We start from the raw sequence: 13464 nt of genomic DNA on the forward strand, positions 1-13464 counted from the left end.
GCCCCGCCCTCTGAGCGCGCTCCCACGCCCTGCCCCAGCTCGGCAGCGGCGCATGCGCGAGGGCTGCACGTGGGGCCGGACAGCGCGAGGAGCCCGCGCGCGCAGGGCAGCCCCGCCCCCCGCGGGCGCTGCCTGGGTCTGCACCGGCCTGCACCCCGCGGGCCCCGACAGCTCGCAGCTTGCCCCAGCGGGGGCCGTTTCTCCAGCGCCAGGGGCAGCTGACATCCCTGCGAAGAAACTCCCCCCCACCCCGTGCACTGGCTGTGGGCCCTCCCGGGAGGCCAGAGCTTTGCACTTTCGCTGGTCCCAGACCCTGTGCCTAGAAGGGTGCACACGAGGGATCGATCACCCCATAGCCACGCAATGCAGCTGTGCCCTGCCTTGACTCAGCACGTTTTCCTGGCGGTTGTGTTACAGCAGGGCCTAGGGACCCCACTCTGGCCTGGGAGCCCCGGGTGGAGGGTGCTGTACAAAAGAGAGTCCATCGGCCCAGAGCTGAGACTCAGGTCACCTCGCCTGCCCTCCTGCAGACTGCAAGCCCCAGAACCTCCCCCCGGAGACAAAGAGAAGCTCTGCAGACACTAGCACTGCTGATATGACAACATGCTTTTTAATCTCAGTTTTTGCATCTTTAAAAGTAGGGTTGCCAGGTGTTGCGTTTTCAACCAGCACCCCCCAGTCAAAAAGGGACCCTGGTGGCTCCCATCAGCACTGCTGACCGGGCCATTAAAAGCCCAGTCACTGGTGCAGCGGGGCTAAGGCAGGGGCCATGGCAGCGGCATAATCCCTGTCCGGGTCCTGTGCGAAAGGGCAGTCAGGGGGCTCCACACACTGCCCCCGCCCCAGGCACCAGCTCCCATTGGCCGGGAACCTGCAGACAGGGCAGCGCAGCCTAGCTGCACCTCTTTGTAGGAGCTGGAGTGGGGACATGCTGCTGCTTCCGGGGACAGCTTGAGGTAAGCACCGCCCAGAGCCTGCACCTCAACCCCCCACCCTGATCCGAACCCCTCACCCCAAGTACCCTCCTGCACCCCGAATCCCTCATCCCCAGCCCCTATAGCCCCAGCCAGAGCCCTCACCCATGCCCCAACCCCCTGCTCCAGCCCTGATCCCCTTCCTGCATTCCAAACCCCTCAGCCCCAGCCTGGAACCTCTCCTGTGCCCCAAACCCCGCACCCCCAGCCCTCAACCCTCCCACACATCAATCCCCTACCCCAGCCCAGAGCCCCCTCCCACACCCTGAACCCCTCATTCTTGGCCCCACCCTGGAACCCACACCCCCAGCCCAGAGCCCCCACCCCATACTCCAACCCCCCGCGGCTCCATTCCCCAGTCCAGAGCCCCCTCCTGCACCCCAAATCTGTCTTCCCTGGCCCCACCCCAGAGCCTACACCTCCAGCCAGAGCCCTCACCCCCTCCCACACCCCAATCCCAAACCAGCCCAGTGAAAATGAGTGAGCGAGTGAGGGTGGGGAAAGTGAGTGACAGAGGAGGGAATAGGGTGAGCAGGGGGCAGGGCCTCAGATGTGGGCGGGGCTTCAAGGGCCTCAGAGGGGGGTGGGGCAAAGGTGTTCGGTTTTGTGCGAGTACAGAAGAACATTGGCAATTCTGTTGAAAAGCCTGCATGCAGCCCCAGCCACTCCCCCCTGAACCCCTAGAGTGACACTCCAATAAGAACAAGGATCATTATAGAGGTTCACAAACAGCTGGAGTTTCAAAGGCAGGGTTGTGATAAGTCCCTTTTTTTCCCTCTTACGTAAAGGGGTTTCCATTACCAACTTCAAACAGTAACATTTCCCACGGGCACTCCATAGAAAAACAATGGCTCAACCCTTTTGCATCACAGCCAAGTTTTGTGAACATTTCCCGTACCCTAGACCAGAAGAAAAGCCTGTTCTAGTGACTATCATTCAGAGAGTTGCTCCTCTTAGCACCACACATGACCCACATCAGCATGGATCTTAGTTTAATTAAGCCCTTGCCCTTTAGATGGGTAAAAACCAAAGACCCATGGGGAAATTTTCAGAGGCAAAACCAAACCAAAAAGTAGACACCTGCCATCTATGCCTTTGAAAAATCTTCCCCCATTGTATAGGGATGCGCTGCATGTTTTTGCCGCATCACTTTATTGTTGGACATTTAATTGTATATTGGGGGTATAATTCCCCCTCTCTTCAGAGCCCAATCTTGGATGCACCACAAAATCTGCCATGGTGCCATCTGAATTGGTTAGTAAATGGTCCTGAAAAGGGAGAAAAAAATTGCACTCAAGCCCTGATTTAGGGACGCACTGAAGTGAATGGGGCTCAGCGCATTACTGTGGGTGCTTAGGACCTCTGAAAGTAAGTCACCCAGCACCCCATGAGACAAAGGGTTGCCTGATAAACTAGATCAAGTTTTCACTGTATTTGGACACGGTGCCCCTGTTCAAGAATGTAGGTGAGATTTGAGAGAGGCTAAGCAAGTTGGGTCCTGATCTTGCACCAATGAAGTCAATGGGAGCTTCACCATGGAGTTCACTGGGTGGGGGATTAAGGTCTTGGGCCCCAACTCCCACTGAATTGCAATGGGAACTGAGTGCCCAAATCCCTTTGGCTCCTTTGAAAATAGCCAACCTCTGTCATTTTAGTTATTTCAAAGTTGTGTTAAGCCCTTTAAGGGGCAGCCAAGAAATTGGAAAAAGACAACTCATGATGTGAGGTCATAGCCCCTCCAGCGGCCTCACAAGGCATAGGATCAGAGATAGCAAGGTACAGAGCCAACCAAAGGGCGCTGAGGATCTCATAGTAGGAATTGCCTGACTCCGGCCCACTTACTCAAAAGGAATCGTATTGTCCTCTTGTAAGGGAAGGCAGTGCAACGAAACAGATACATTTAACTGAAACAATAAAACTCCTCCCCGTCTCAATTTAAATCTCAAAACTTAACCCTTAAGGCTTGTCTGCTGTCTGTCATAGCAACAAGCCCTTAGGACAAGGCAGGGGGGCGGGGGGGGGGTGGAGAAAAAACGGCACAGAGGGAGCAAGATGTGGGAAGAAAGCCAGTAGATGCCACTGGAACAATATACAGAGTTTACATGAAAGCTAGATTTAAAACCCAGTCATTTAAAAACAACTGCCAGCCATCTTTTTATTATTATTTATTTGTTAAATTGCTAAAAATTCATTGGGGGAAAACATTAACAAAAATGAAATTTACACATTTAAATATCAATGAAATCCACTTTTCATTCCTACACTTGGATGAGCCTAAAATGACGAGTAGGGCAAAGTCATCCTGTACACCTGAGTCACAGCACCAGCGACACTGGATCACACTTTGTGCGTATTACACGAAACCTGTTTGTCTGGGGACAGGATGGGGGAGGAAATAAAGACCCACATTTCTGTCATTCATAGAGACCACTTTGGGAGCCATGTTGAAACCATGCAGAACATGCCTTCTGCAACACACACAGGGCAGAGGAGGGAAAGGCAAAGGGACTGCTCTTTGTGTTCCTGGGTCCCTCCACTCCAGTCTGCTGACCTAGCAGAACATGAATGTGTTGGTAAAGAGGCCACAAATGAAGCAAAGCAGTGAAACATCATCATGCCAGGATCACCACACGGACTAGAACAGATGGAAATATGAATTGGGAAATGCCACAAGCAAGACCGGGAAGACCCCTTACAGTTTCCATGTGGCTTGCAACCTGGTATGAAGCTATTATAATTGCCCATAGAATTACCCAGACCACTTCCTATGTCACTTTGTACAGTTTTATCTTCTGCAGTGAACTTCGAGCACTTGAGGGCTGGGGTATGATGTGTGTCTGTGGGGAAGGGTATAAATCCTATAGTGACAGACATCAGTGTAAATTCACTAGCAGTTGGCTTTTTAAAACTTTCAGTTTTTGCTCTCAAACAACCCTGGGTGAAAGACAGACATGCAAATGAAACATGTCAATCTCATCCTGTATAGGGAAATCACAATGGAGTTCTGATCAAGCTGGGGCAGAGGAGGAAAACACAAAAACCCCGAACTACCCACCTCTGCTACGTTAAGCAACAGCAGTCAACCCAATGCCATCATCATGAAAGGCCCCTCTGCAGCCATAGAAGGGGTTAAAGCTTCAAGAAGAACATTTTAAATATTGATAAAGATACTGTAAGGTGGGATGTCTCATTTAATTGAGACAAAACTGGCTTACATGTTAAATATAATCAGAGCTGGACTTAATAAAGATTCTATATAACAGCATTAAAGGTGCATTCAAATATAGCTCACACCCTCAAAATCAATTTTTCAAGGCTCAAGTGACACTGGAGGATCTGGGAGATAGACCAGGTTTGCACTAAACCCAGTCCAGCATTAACAAACCAACAGTGGCTGAATTTGTTTCGTCCCGTAAAAGGGTTTCAAACCACCCCACCACAACCTTTGCATTTTACAAAACTGATTCTTGCACTCAAGATGAACACAGAAATTGAAGCAGTCTTGTGTGCTGAAAATGCAGTGTACAAAGAGGTACCTTCAGTGCCTTTCAGTCTAACGGAGACAGGTTTTACTGGAGGCCTGGAGATAAATATAAAGCCATGGTTGGGTTTCTTTCATTTTTAAACCATCAGGTTCAAAGAAACCATTTGGGGCTTGTTGAACAAATACCTTCTCAGCAGGGGCAGAATGGGAAAGAATACTGGAGTTAGAGAAGGGTTTTTTCCCTTTAAAAAGGCTTGTGATTCTAGATTTAAAAAAGTGTTTTCAGTGACCACCAAAGGTCCAGCAAAACTCAGTGGCCCAGTGGAGACAGTTAAAAGTCCAAACAAAATCATATTGGAAATCTTAAAGGAGCCACTTCGTGGTACATCCAATGCAATGACAACTATCACAGATCTGCCCAGTGTGCAGGTTTCACTGTGATTAGGAAAGGATTTCCTACTTTTATGCCACATATGTATTAAGATTTATTTTGTGATTAGTCTGCTCAAGGAATACAGGCAGTTTCTGAACGTTTTCTCAGCGCTTAACCACCACTTCAGGACTATGCGTGCTCAGTAGTTAACTAAATGCTCCTCTCTCTGAACAGCCCTACAATGCACCTGGAACAGTTCTCAACATCTCTGGCCAAGGCAAAGCTGGAGACCATCATGATATAATGAGATGAGGGAAAGTGAGCTTTGTGCTTCAGTGACAGTATTAACACCACAATGTGGTGTACCGCAGGGGCAGATCACTTTCAGGCAGGTCTGGGTATTGGCTTCAAAGTGTATTTTCTAGTTCGTTATTGTCTAATGAGACATTGTGCAGCCTAGCTTGTCAGTCCCTCCCCCTGCTTTTTTTTAAAACCAGCACTGCCAACGTTCTGAACCTGCTGGTGTGAGCAACAAGTAGTTTTTGCTTTAGAAAGTCGTAAAAATAATAAACCTTGAATCCTGCAATGTGTGGAGCCCCAGCAACTACAACAGGGCCCTGTGTGGGTGGAGACTATTGTAGAACAGGGGCCAACAGATTTAACAATCCACAATGTCCGATGAAAACTGCAGGCTTCAGAAGCAGCCAGGATCACAGGCTAGTGAAAGAAACCTATGGCAAACTGGTGCCCCTCTGTGGATCAGCCGGTCTCTATTGCAATTCTTCCAAGCTGCAGAGGGAAGGAAAGAGAATTCATCCAAAAGTGTACATTAAAAGGAATCAGAATTGATTTGAACTAAAGTCTTTGTTGATTTAGGTAACTGAATTCTCAGCATCAGTGATTACCCCGGAGGCTGTTAATGCTGGGCCAGCATTCCACTTCAACCCTTACTTTGCAGGTATTTGTAACTTGGCTGAAAAAATCCCTTCCAGACTAAAATTTGCCAGTTCAGTGATTGCCAAAATGTCTTGTACACTCAGAGAAAGCTAGAAAAAGTTCAAAGTAATTGAAAAGAAAGCACTCTGGAGTAAGACTGAAGGAGTAGCAAACTGCTAAAACGTAATCTATAGTAAAGGATGGAGCAGCAGCTTTACATCTGAATTTCCCTTGCTTTGGTTGGTTGATATAATTGTAATGTTACTTTGGATTAATGTTATTTTCCGATGCATTATCCATCAGGATAACTTTAATGTGAGCATGAACCAGGGAATTTGAACTGTAGTAACCGCATAAATTACTAGCTCAAACAAGCTATGAAAAAGAATTGAATATGGTCTGTGTGGCTACAGTTTAGCAAAGCACTTAAGTACATGCTTAAATGTCAACAGGACTTCAACATGTGCTTAAGTACTTTGAGCAATCTGAACCTGTACACATGTTTTTTCTGTTTGATAAGCAAAGATGACCTAAGACATCCCAGTGCCTGCAGGACAGTTGTCTGTACAGGTACAAGTACGGAGTCGAGCACTCTCAAGATAACAAAAGGATCCAGAACAAAATCTTATGGGGGGAAAAAAAGTAGAAGTCAAGCTTTAAGGATGCACATAGCCACTGATTCTTATAAAACATCCTAACCACGCATGTACAAATCATTCTAAAATTGTGATTTCCATTATTTACTGTTTTCAAACGTCAGTGATGTATTTGTATGCACTATTTCGGCAGCTTGCAACTCAAGACCATCAGGGGTTCCAAAGTCATCAATCCAAGCTGTTGGTTTGATCTAGTGCAGGACTTTACCCGGTGGAATACTAAGGTGGGCTGTATAAATTTAATTCTGGATGATCCTGGCATTTCAATGTCAAACTGTCCTTTCTCCCTTCTAACTCTCTCATTGTATTGGACAAGAATAGTTCTATCAGGCCAAAGCATTTAGGAAAAAAGGCATCTGTGTCATTTTGCAGATTAAGGATTACAGTAATGGCTGCAATACTGATAGATTAAAAAAAGCGCTATTTTCATTATGCAGCCACATTCAACAGATAAGCATGAGTATTTGTCAGTGCATACAAGCACACAGCCTCCTGCCTGCAGCTATTCAGTATGTTCTTTGAAGACCATTCTTACCAGCATCCCTATAGGAACTGCAATTGGAGAGAGAGAGAGAGAGAGAGAGGAGGGCCCCTCTATACTCCTGAAAAATTCTGAAGAAGTTATTGGATCCTAGAAGTTTTCCCACCCACTCACCCCAAATTCTTGGTCTAGTTACCAGCAAAGGATAAGGCGCAGTGAAGCTCCTGCTAGAACACAGCAACAGTTCATCCCACTGGAATGGAGATTTCTCCCCATTTGTAAACAGAATATTCTCTCTTTTTTTAAAAATAGGACTTTCTGAACCAAGCCCAGAGCCAGGATCATAGACTGGAAACTGGAGGGCAGCGCTGAAACTGTGTTTGGATTTTATTGGTTTGTCGTTCCCTAGTTCACAGTTTAAATGCCTGCGTGACAGAGAAAGGGTTAAAAAAAGAAAGCCATGGTAAGGGGGTGGGGCAGGAAGGGAAGGGGTTGAACAGCTTTTGCCACATTATCTTTTTGCTCGCACAAAGTACAAGGCATTTGTTTTGGGATAGTACTTCACGTTTTGTTTCTTGTCCATTAGGCCACCGAATATGATCAGTTCCCCCCTGCCTTGCACTACAGTGTGTAGGCTGGTCTCTGGTGGCCCCACCACGGAGCTGCTATTGAACACTTTCCATTTGACTTGCCCTTTCTCCTTGGTGTCTTTAATGTCTAGCACATACATCTGCATGGGTTTGCAGTTCATGCTTTGATACAAAGGCTTGCCGACATTCAGAGACTGCGGTGGATGGTGGCCCAAGCGACGAGCGATCGGAGGTAAGGAATGGCCATCCCCTTGGGCGGAGCCTGGGCGTGGTGCTGGCGCCACCTCGGCACTGCTCCCACTCTGGCTACCAGGGGATCCTGGTGAAGACACCAAAGGAGGACTTAATGCTGCTGAACCAGATGCACCTTTGGAAGACAGGGCCTTGACAGCCTCCAGGCTTCTTCGGAGTGCACCTGGTGACACCGCCCCTGGTAGGGAACTAGTGATATGAGGTGGGGTATGGATTCCATTTGTCTGCTCTGGGGGATTTCTCATGCTTCCACCAACTGTCCTATTGTCCACAGCATCCATTTGACAGCTAACAGAACCTGGTTTCTGATCCCAATTCAAATCTACAGACCCTAAGCGTAGATCTTTCTGATCTGGTAGCGATCCTCGTCGCGGCGCCAGGGAAAGTCCAACTTTCAGGTCATATCCTTCAGCAGCAGGTGTGCTGGGCGATATGGCCTGTACAGGACTGTCCAATGAAGCACCCCCCCCTGCTGCGGTTCCAGGGGATAAACTCCCACCATTCAGTACAGGTGACCCATCCCCTCTGGATGGGGACAGGCTCCCTTCCCGGGAGCCTGATGGTGTCTGTCTTTGTGCTCTAGGTCTCAGGGTGCCCCAGCGGCCATTCACACAAGGAGCTTCGTCGGCGTTCCTGACTGGAGACTGAGAGCGGTATTCCCGTGTTTCAGGAACCAGGGCTGGCGGCGTGGCACTGATAGGAGATGGGCGAGAGTTCAAGCTGGGGCTAAGTGGAGCTCTCCCGCTGGGAGCCTGGCTGAAGACCACAACACACTGTCCCACCTAAAAGACAAAAAATGGAGCGCACTATTACAAACTGCTGCAGAGATGTTCCTAAACCCCTACGGGTGTGTTAGTGCATTGGTGAAAAACGTATGCTGGAAACCAAACATCCAGTGAACCAGCAGTCACGGGATATTCCACATGAGAACACCCTAGCAGAGACCATATCATGTTAACGAGCCAGGAGATCCGATTCAAATAAATAAGCTTTCCTTCATGACAAATTCCTCTTCGTAATACCACCCTGCCCCATTTCTGACCCCCTTACCCTGCATGCGGGATGACACCATAGTTCAGGGGCTCCATGGTCTTCATTTTCCACTTTCAATGGCTGCCATGTCCAGGGGTTTGTGCGCATGTGCAGTAGCCAAGCATCCTTAAACAGCTGCGAAGAAAAGTGTGACAAAACCAGAAACTTAGCTTTAGTGCAGAGAGATCTTCCCCAGAAACAAAGATTTCCGAGAGCCATTTTCCTACAGATGGCAAGGAATCCAGGCCTGGAAGTGAAAGCACAGTATGGGTATTCCGGGTTCTATCCCTGACTACCACTGTGGGATTTTAAGGGCAAGTCACCTCTTTGTGCCTTAAGTTTCTCATCCAATTTCTAATTCTGGCCTATCGCAGAGGGCATGTTTGTAAACTGCTCTGAGATGCCTGCATGGGTGCTAGAGACCTGCAATGCATTTTATTAGGAGTTATTTATGGGCAACTATAGCACGGGTGACAACTACATGAAGTCTACAATTCAGCTGCCAAGCCCACCAGTCAAGATTGCTCTGCAGCACACCAAGAAGTTGACCTATGGAGCTGCTATTGTGATAACGTGCAACTATGACCACTATGGCCGTATACAGAAGCTTGTGTCATACAAGGAAGGGGCACACATTCGGTGTTCGTGCTTGCACACTTTATATACTTACTGCATTTGGACCGCCACAACCACCAAGGATTAAAATGGTTTCATCATCTATAATGATCTAAAGGGGCAAAGAAAAGTATTACAGATTTGGGAGAATACAACAATATTTTAAGCAAGACCATCACTGCTTTATCATGAAGCTGTGTGGTTTTGCAGGACCCTAGGCAAAGCAACATCCTCATCCAGCTCCCTCCCACATCCTTCCTGCCCCAGCCTACTCACAGAACCTCCTTTAAGGGCTGGCACAACCCCTCCTCTCTCACCAGCCTGTCTGAAACTGACACCTTTGTGACTCCACCTAATATACATGGACAATGAATCCAGGAGGTGGAGTCAAAATGCAACTTGCTAAGTGGAGGGAACTAGTTAGGGAACTTAACTCTGTTCATTTAGCACTCAAATGCCCATGGTCTGTATTTATATGGCCCCCATCACCAGGCTGAGTGGTACGGTGAAGAGAGCAGTATCAATGCCCTGCTGGTACCAAAGTCAGACAGAATCACAGAATATCAGGGTTGGAAGGGACGTCAGGAGGTCATCTAGTCCAACCTCCTGCTCAAAGCAGGACCAATCCCCAATTTTTGCCTCAGATCCCAAACAGCCCCCTCAAGGATTCAACTCACATCCCTGGGTTTAGCAGGCCAATGCTCAAAGCCACTGAGCTATCCCTCCCCCTGTCATTCCCAGGACAGGAGATGGGGAATCTGGGGCGACGCTCTGGCATGCATGCTGTAGGGCTTATGCAGGGTGTCAAGATGGGCTCCAGAAAACTAATGATCTTACTGGGCATTGTCCATGTCAGTTGAAATCTGAAATCTGGTGGGTCTGGTAATCCATGGGGTCCCCCACAGGGCAAGCACAAATGGATCCTTTATATGTTGAGACAGACTGCAGTATTTTGCTTAAAATGTTAAAATGGGAAGGTTTGTTTTTTAGACATGTTAATCACAAGTCTTGGCACATGCACAAAACACGGAGATATTTACAAACTGGCTCAACATCAAGAAGTTTTAAAAATGCATCCTCTCAAAGCGGTGAAATAGGTGGAAAGGGGGCAAAGGCCTGGCATGCTGAGACTGCAAAGATGGCTTAGAAAGGGGGAATTACTTTTTAGAAGCCCCTCAGGTGAGGATGGGAAGCTGATCACAAAATGAGTGATGGGATTTTGCTTCTCTAATTTATCCTTGACACTTCGTGCAGGCAGCTAGAGCTCCTTGTAGAGCTCACCGCAAGGTACTGCAATGTTTGCTGAATAACTGCAGGAGACAGTCACCTGAGATTGGCCGCCACGTGGGTGAGGAGTAGGCCCAGAGATGTTTGGCTTCGACCAAGCCCACTGCTCGAGATCCAGAACCCAGACGTCATTACTCCTGCAAGGACAAGATGACAAACGTGGAACCAGAGGTACAGAGACCCAGTCCCTTGGGATCTCAAATAAGCAACAGTTAGGAAGACTGCAGCACTGTTCTCATTAGACAGTAGTGCTCAAACCTCGGGGCACATTAGCAGAGTTAAACTGATTCCTCCCACAAGCAGGGGATGTGTGTGTATTGGTGTGTCACACAGGTTACCACAGAGAAGGGAACCAGTAATGGGACAGCAGCCAATCAGGAGCATGCATCAAGTACTGATTAAGCTTTGTTCCAAGACGGGGCAGCAATGGGGAGGTGGGGAGCAGCAGGCCCAAGGCTACACAGACACGCTGCAATTTAGTATTTTCATAAATACAAGCTTTCCCACCCAGAGCTGAAACCATGCGCCAGGAACCTGACTTCCCCTCCCTTATTCCAGTCCAGGGCACTTTCTTGAACGGAGCTTGCTGACGCAGCGCACTGTGAAGTGGATAAACTGCCCTTAGCAGAGACTGCTAAATTCACTTTCGTTTTAAGAGCCATTCTGACCTCGAATCCTCCCAGGTGGAAGTCTAGGCCTCCATGTGGGTGGACCACGGCACACAGCCTCACTGACTTCACTGGAGCTCCATGTGGGCTCAGTGGTTTCACTAAACAATGCTTATCAACTTCACAACGTGGTATGAATCAGCAAAATGAACCAGCTCAGCTCTAGAGACTGGCACAGCAGTGGGGGAGGGTAGGATCATGATGCACTGTCACAGCTCTGGGTGAAAAGCTTGCATCAATTCTGCCCCACACCGTACTTGACCCTACCCAATGTTTGTTCCTCATTTTTCACATTCACAGGATTCCCAGTAATACCTCTGAGGGAAAAAAGTTATAAACTTACATTTGCCGAGATCCTAGGGAACCTCCAAAGACAATCATTTTGTCGTCTATTACACAAGAGGAGTGGCCTGCCATGGGAGGGGGGCCGTGTGTTGTCACTATGCAGTTCCACCTAAGGAAACAGGTGAGGATACATTAAAATCTGTGAATTATGTTACAAATTCCCCTCAGATTTCTCCTCCAGAGATGAAAAAGGCAAATGGCCAATTTTTTTTTTTTTTTTTTTTAAGAAACAAACAGTCTTACACCCTTAAATGGAAAACTGCCTCCTGAGAAAGTTCACTGGCTCATGACTTTCTGGTGTTGCAATTTCTAGCCCCCGAGATCTAAACGCTGCCTTATTGAAAAGGGGGGCACTGTATCATTTGTTATGTATCAAATACCACAGAGGCCACCAAGAGTGTGGAGAGCAGGGATTTATAAAATGTAAATGAACATGAAATAAAACAAGGTGATGACGCAAACAACGAAGAGACAGAAAAAGAATAAACCTGAGATAGAGCATTTTGACTAAATGCTCTGGTATCAGAACCAGCAACACTATTTGAATGGAGGGCAGACGAAGTTTAGTTTGGAACCAAAACAGGTCTGAAATTAATGATAATACGTAGTACTGTTTTCAAACTAAAGTACAGCCAAGGCACTTCAGCTCATACTGAAGTGTAGTTGTGCTGGGAAAGTCAGTTGTCAGAGAACACGCTAGCAACATGGAAAAGAAAATACATTTACTTTGTTGGCTCTAGATCTGTACCAAATAAATCCCTTTGGGGAGGAAACGTTTCTAGCTCCTTAAGTGGTCATAGCACTTTACAGGCAAATACGAAGGAAAGGCCCTCTATGCAATCTGAAGAGCAGAGAAATCAGCAATTCAAAAGAATTAGCTCAAGTCTTAATAATGTCACAAGAAACAGCAGGTTCATAAAAGACATTTTATTACAGAGAAGAAAACGTCATGGAAAAACGTCTACAAAGACCAAATATGACTAAAAGCTAGTATTTGAAAATGTTAGCTTGCTGTAAACTGTTTAACATGACAAGGAAAGAGGATCTTAAATTGGTAGTACTGGTATTTTCAATGAAATTTGTCCTCAACTATTATCATTAACTATTTACCTACAGCACACTAAAGACACTGCCCACAACTGCAATAGATAACTGAGCCTTTTGGTGATTAAATGCCCATATGAAACAGAGGTAGGATTCATCACTACTTTAGTAAGGCATTAGCTCACATACATCAGTTCTGAAGGGAAGTATGTTGTAAGTGAGCACTTATTCTGGGAAGGGGGGGCTAGAAAAAGAGTTTTGCTACCATCTTTAATATATTTTTCTGATGTTCCTAGCTAATCTTAAAGTCTGACAGAGCAGGCAGCAATTCAGAAATAGGAGGTCTGCCTGCCTGGACTGGCTACTGGAGCAAGCTTCGCCACCATCTCCTGTGACCCCAGACCTCCTCCATCCTAATCCCGAGATATGTCCTGACCAGACGGGGCCATACAAGGGAGATACAGATGACACTCCCACCTCCGCCAGCTAAATCCGAAATACCACCTGGGATGTGAGACTTCGTCTGTTCCTCCTCTTCCGTTCCACGTGTCCCTTTTCTTCCTCATCTTATTCCCCTCAAATTTTTTACTTTAAGTAAAATCCCTAGGTGTTAAAAAAAAGCTAAATAGACTTAAGACATAATAAAGAATCAAAATGTATGATCAAATGAACTACGTGTTCCAAATACCTACTTCTACTCTCAAACTGTGCATCTATATAGCCTCAG

General features: G+C 47.1%; 1 protein-coding gene across 5 annotated transcripts in view; it reads right to left on the reverse strand.

Moving 5' to 3' along the window:
* Window positions 1-3122: 3122 nt before the first annotated feature.
* FBXO42 (F-box protein 42) overlaps window positions 3123-13464 on the reverse strand; it is a 100258-nt gene continuing 89916 nt past the window's right edge. For 3 of the 5 annotated variants that reach the window (XM_074975320.1, XM_074975322.1, XM_074975324.1), the window contains 5 exons: window positions 11692-11802; window positions 10721-10817; window positions 9449-9505; window positions 8797-8913; window positions 5627-8528 (listed from right to left, as the gene is read on the reverse strand). In XM_074975320.1, the coding sequence (XP_074831421.1) occupies window positions 7416-8528; window positions 8797-8913; window positions 9449-9505; window positions 10721-10817; window positions 11692-11802 (1495 nt within the window). In that variant the 3' untranslated portion in view covers window positions 5627-7415. The other 2 variants (XR_012642316.1, XM_074975323.1) reach the window with 2 other exon arrangements.

Source organism: Natator depressus, chromosome 18, assembly GCF_965152275.1.
Source record: "Natator depressus isolate rNatDep1 chromosome 18, rNatDep2.hap1, whole genome shotgun sequence".
In the NCBI taxonomy this organism is placed as follows: Eukaryota; Metazoa; Chordata; order Testudines; family Cheloniidae; genus Natator; species Natator depressus.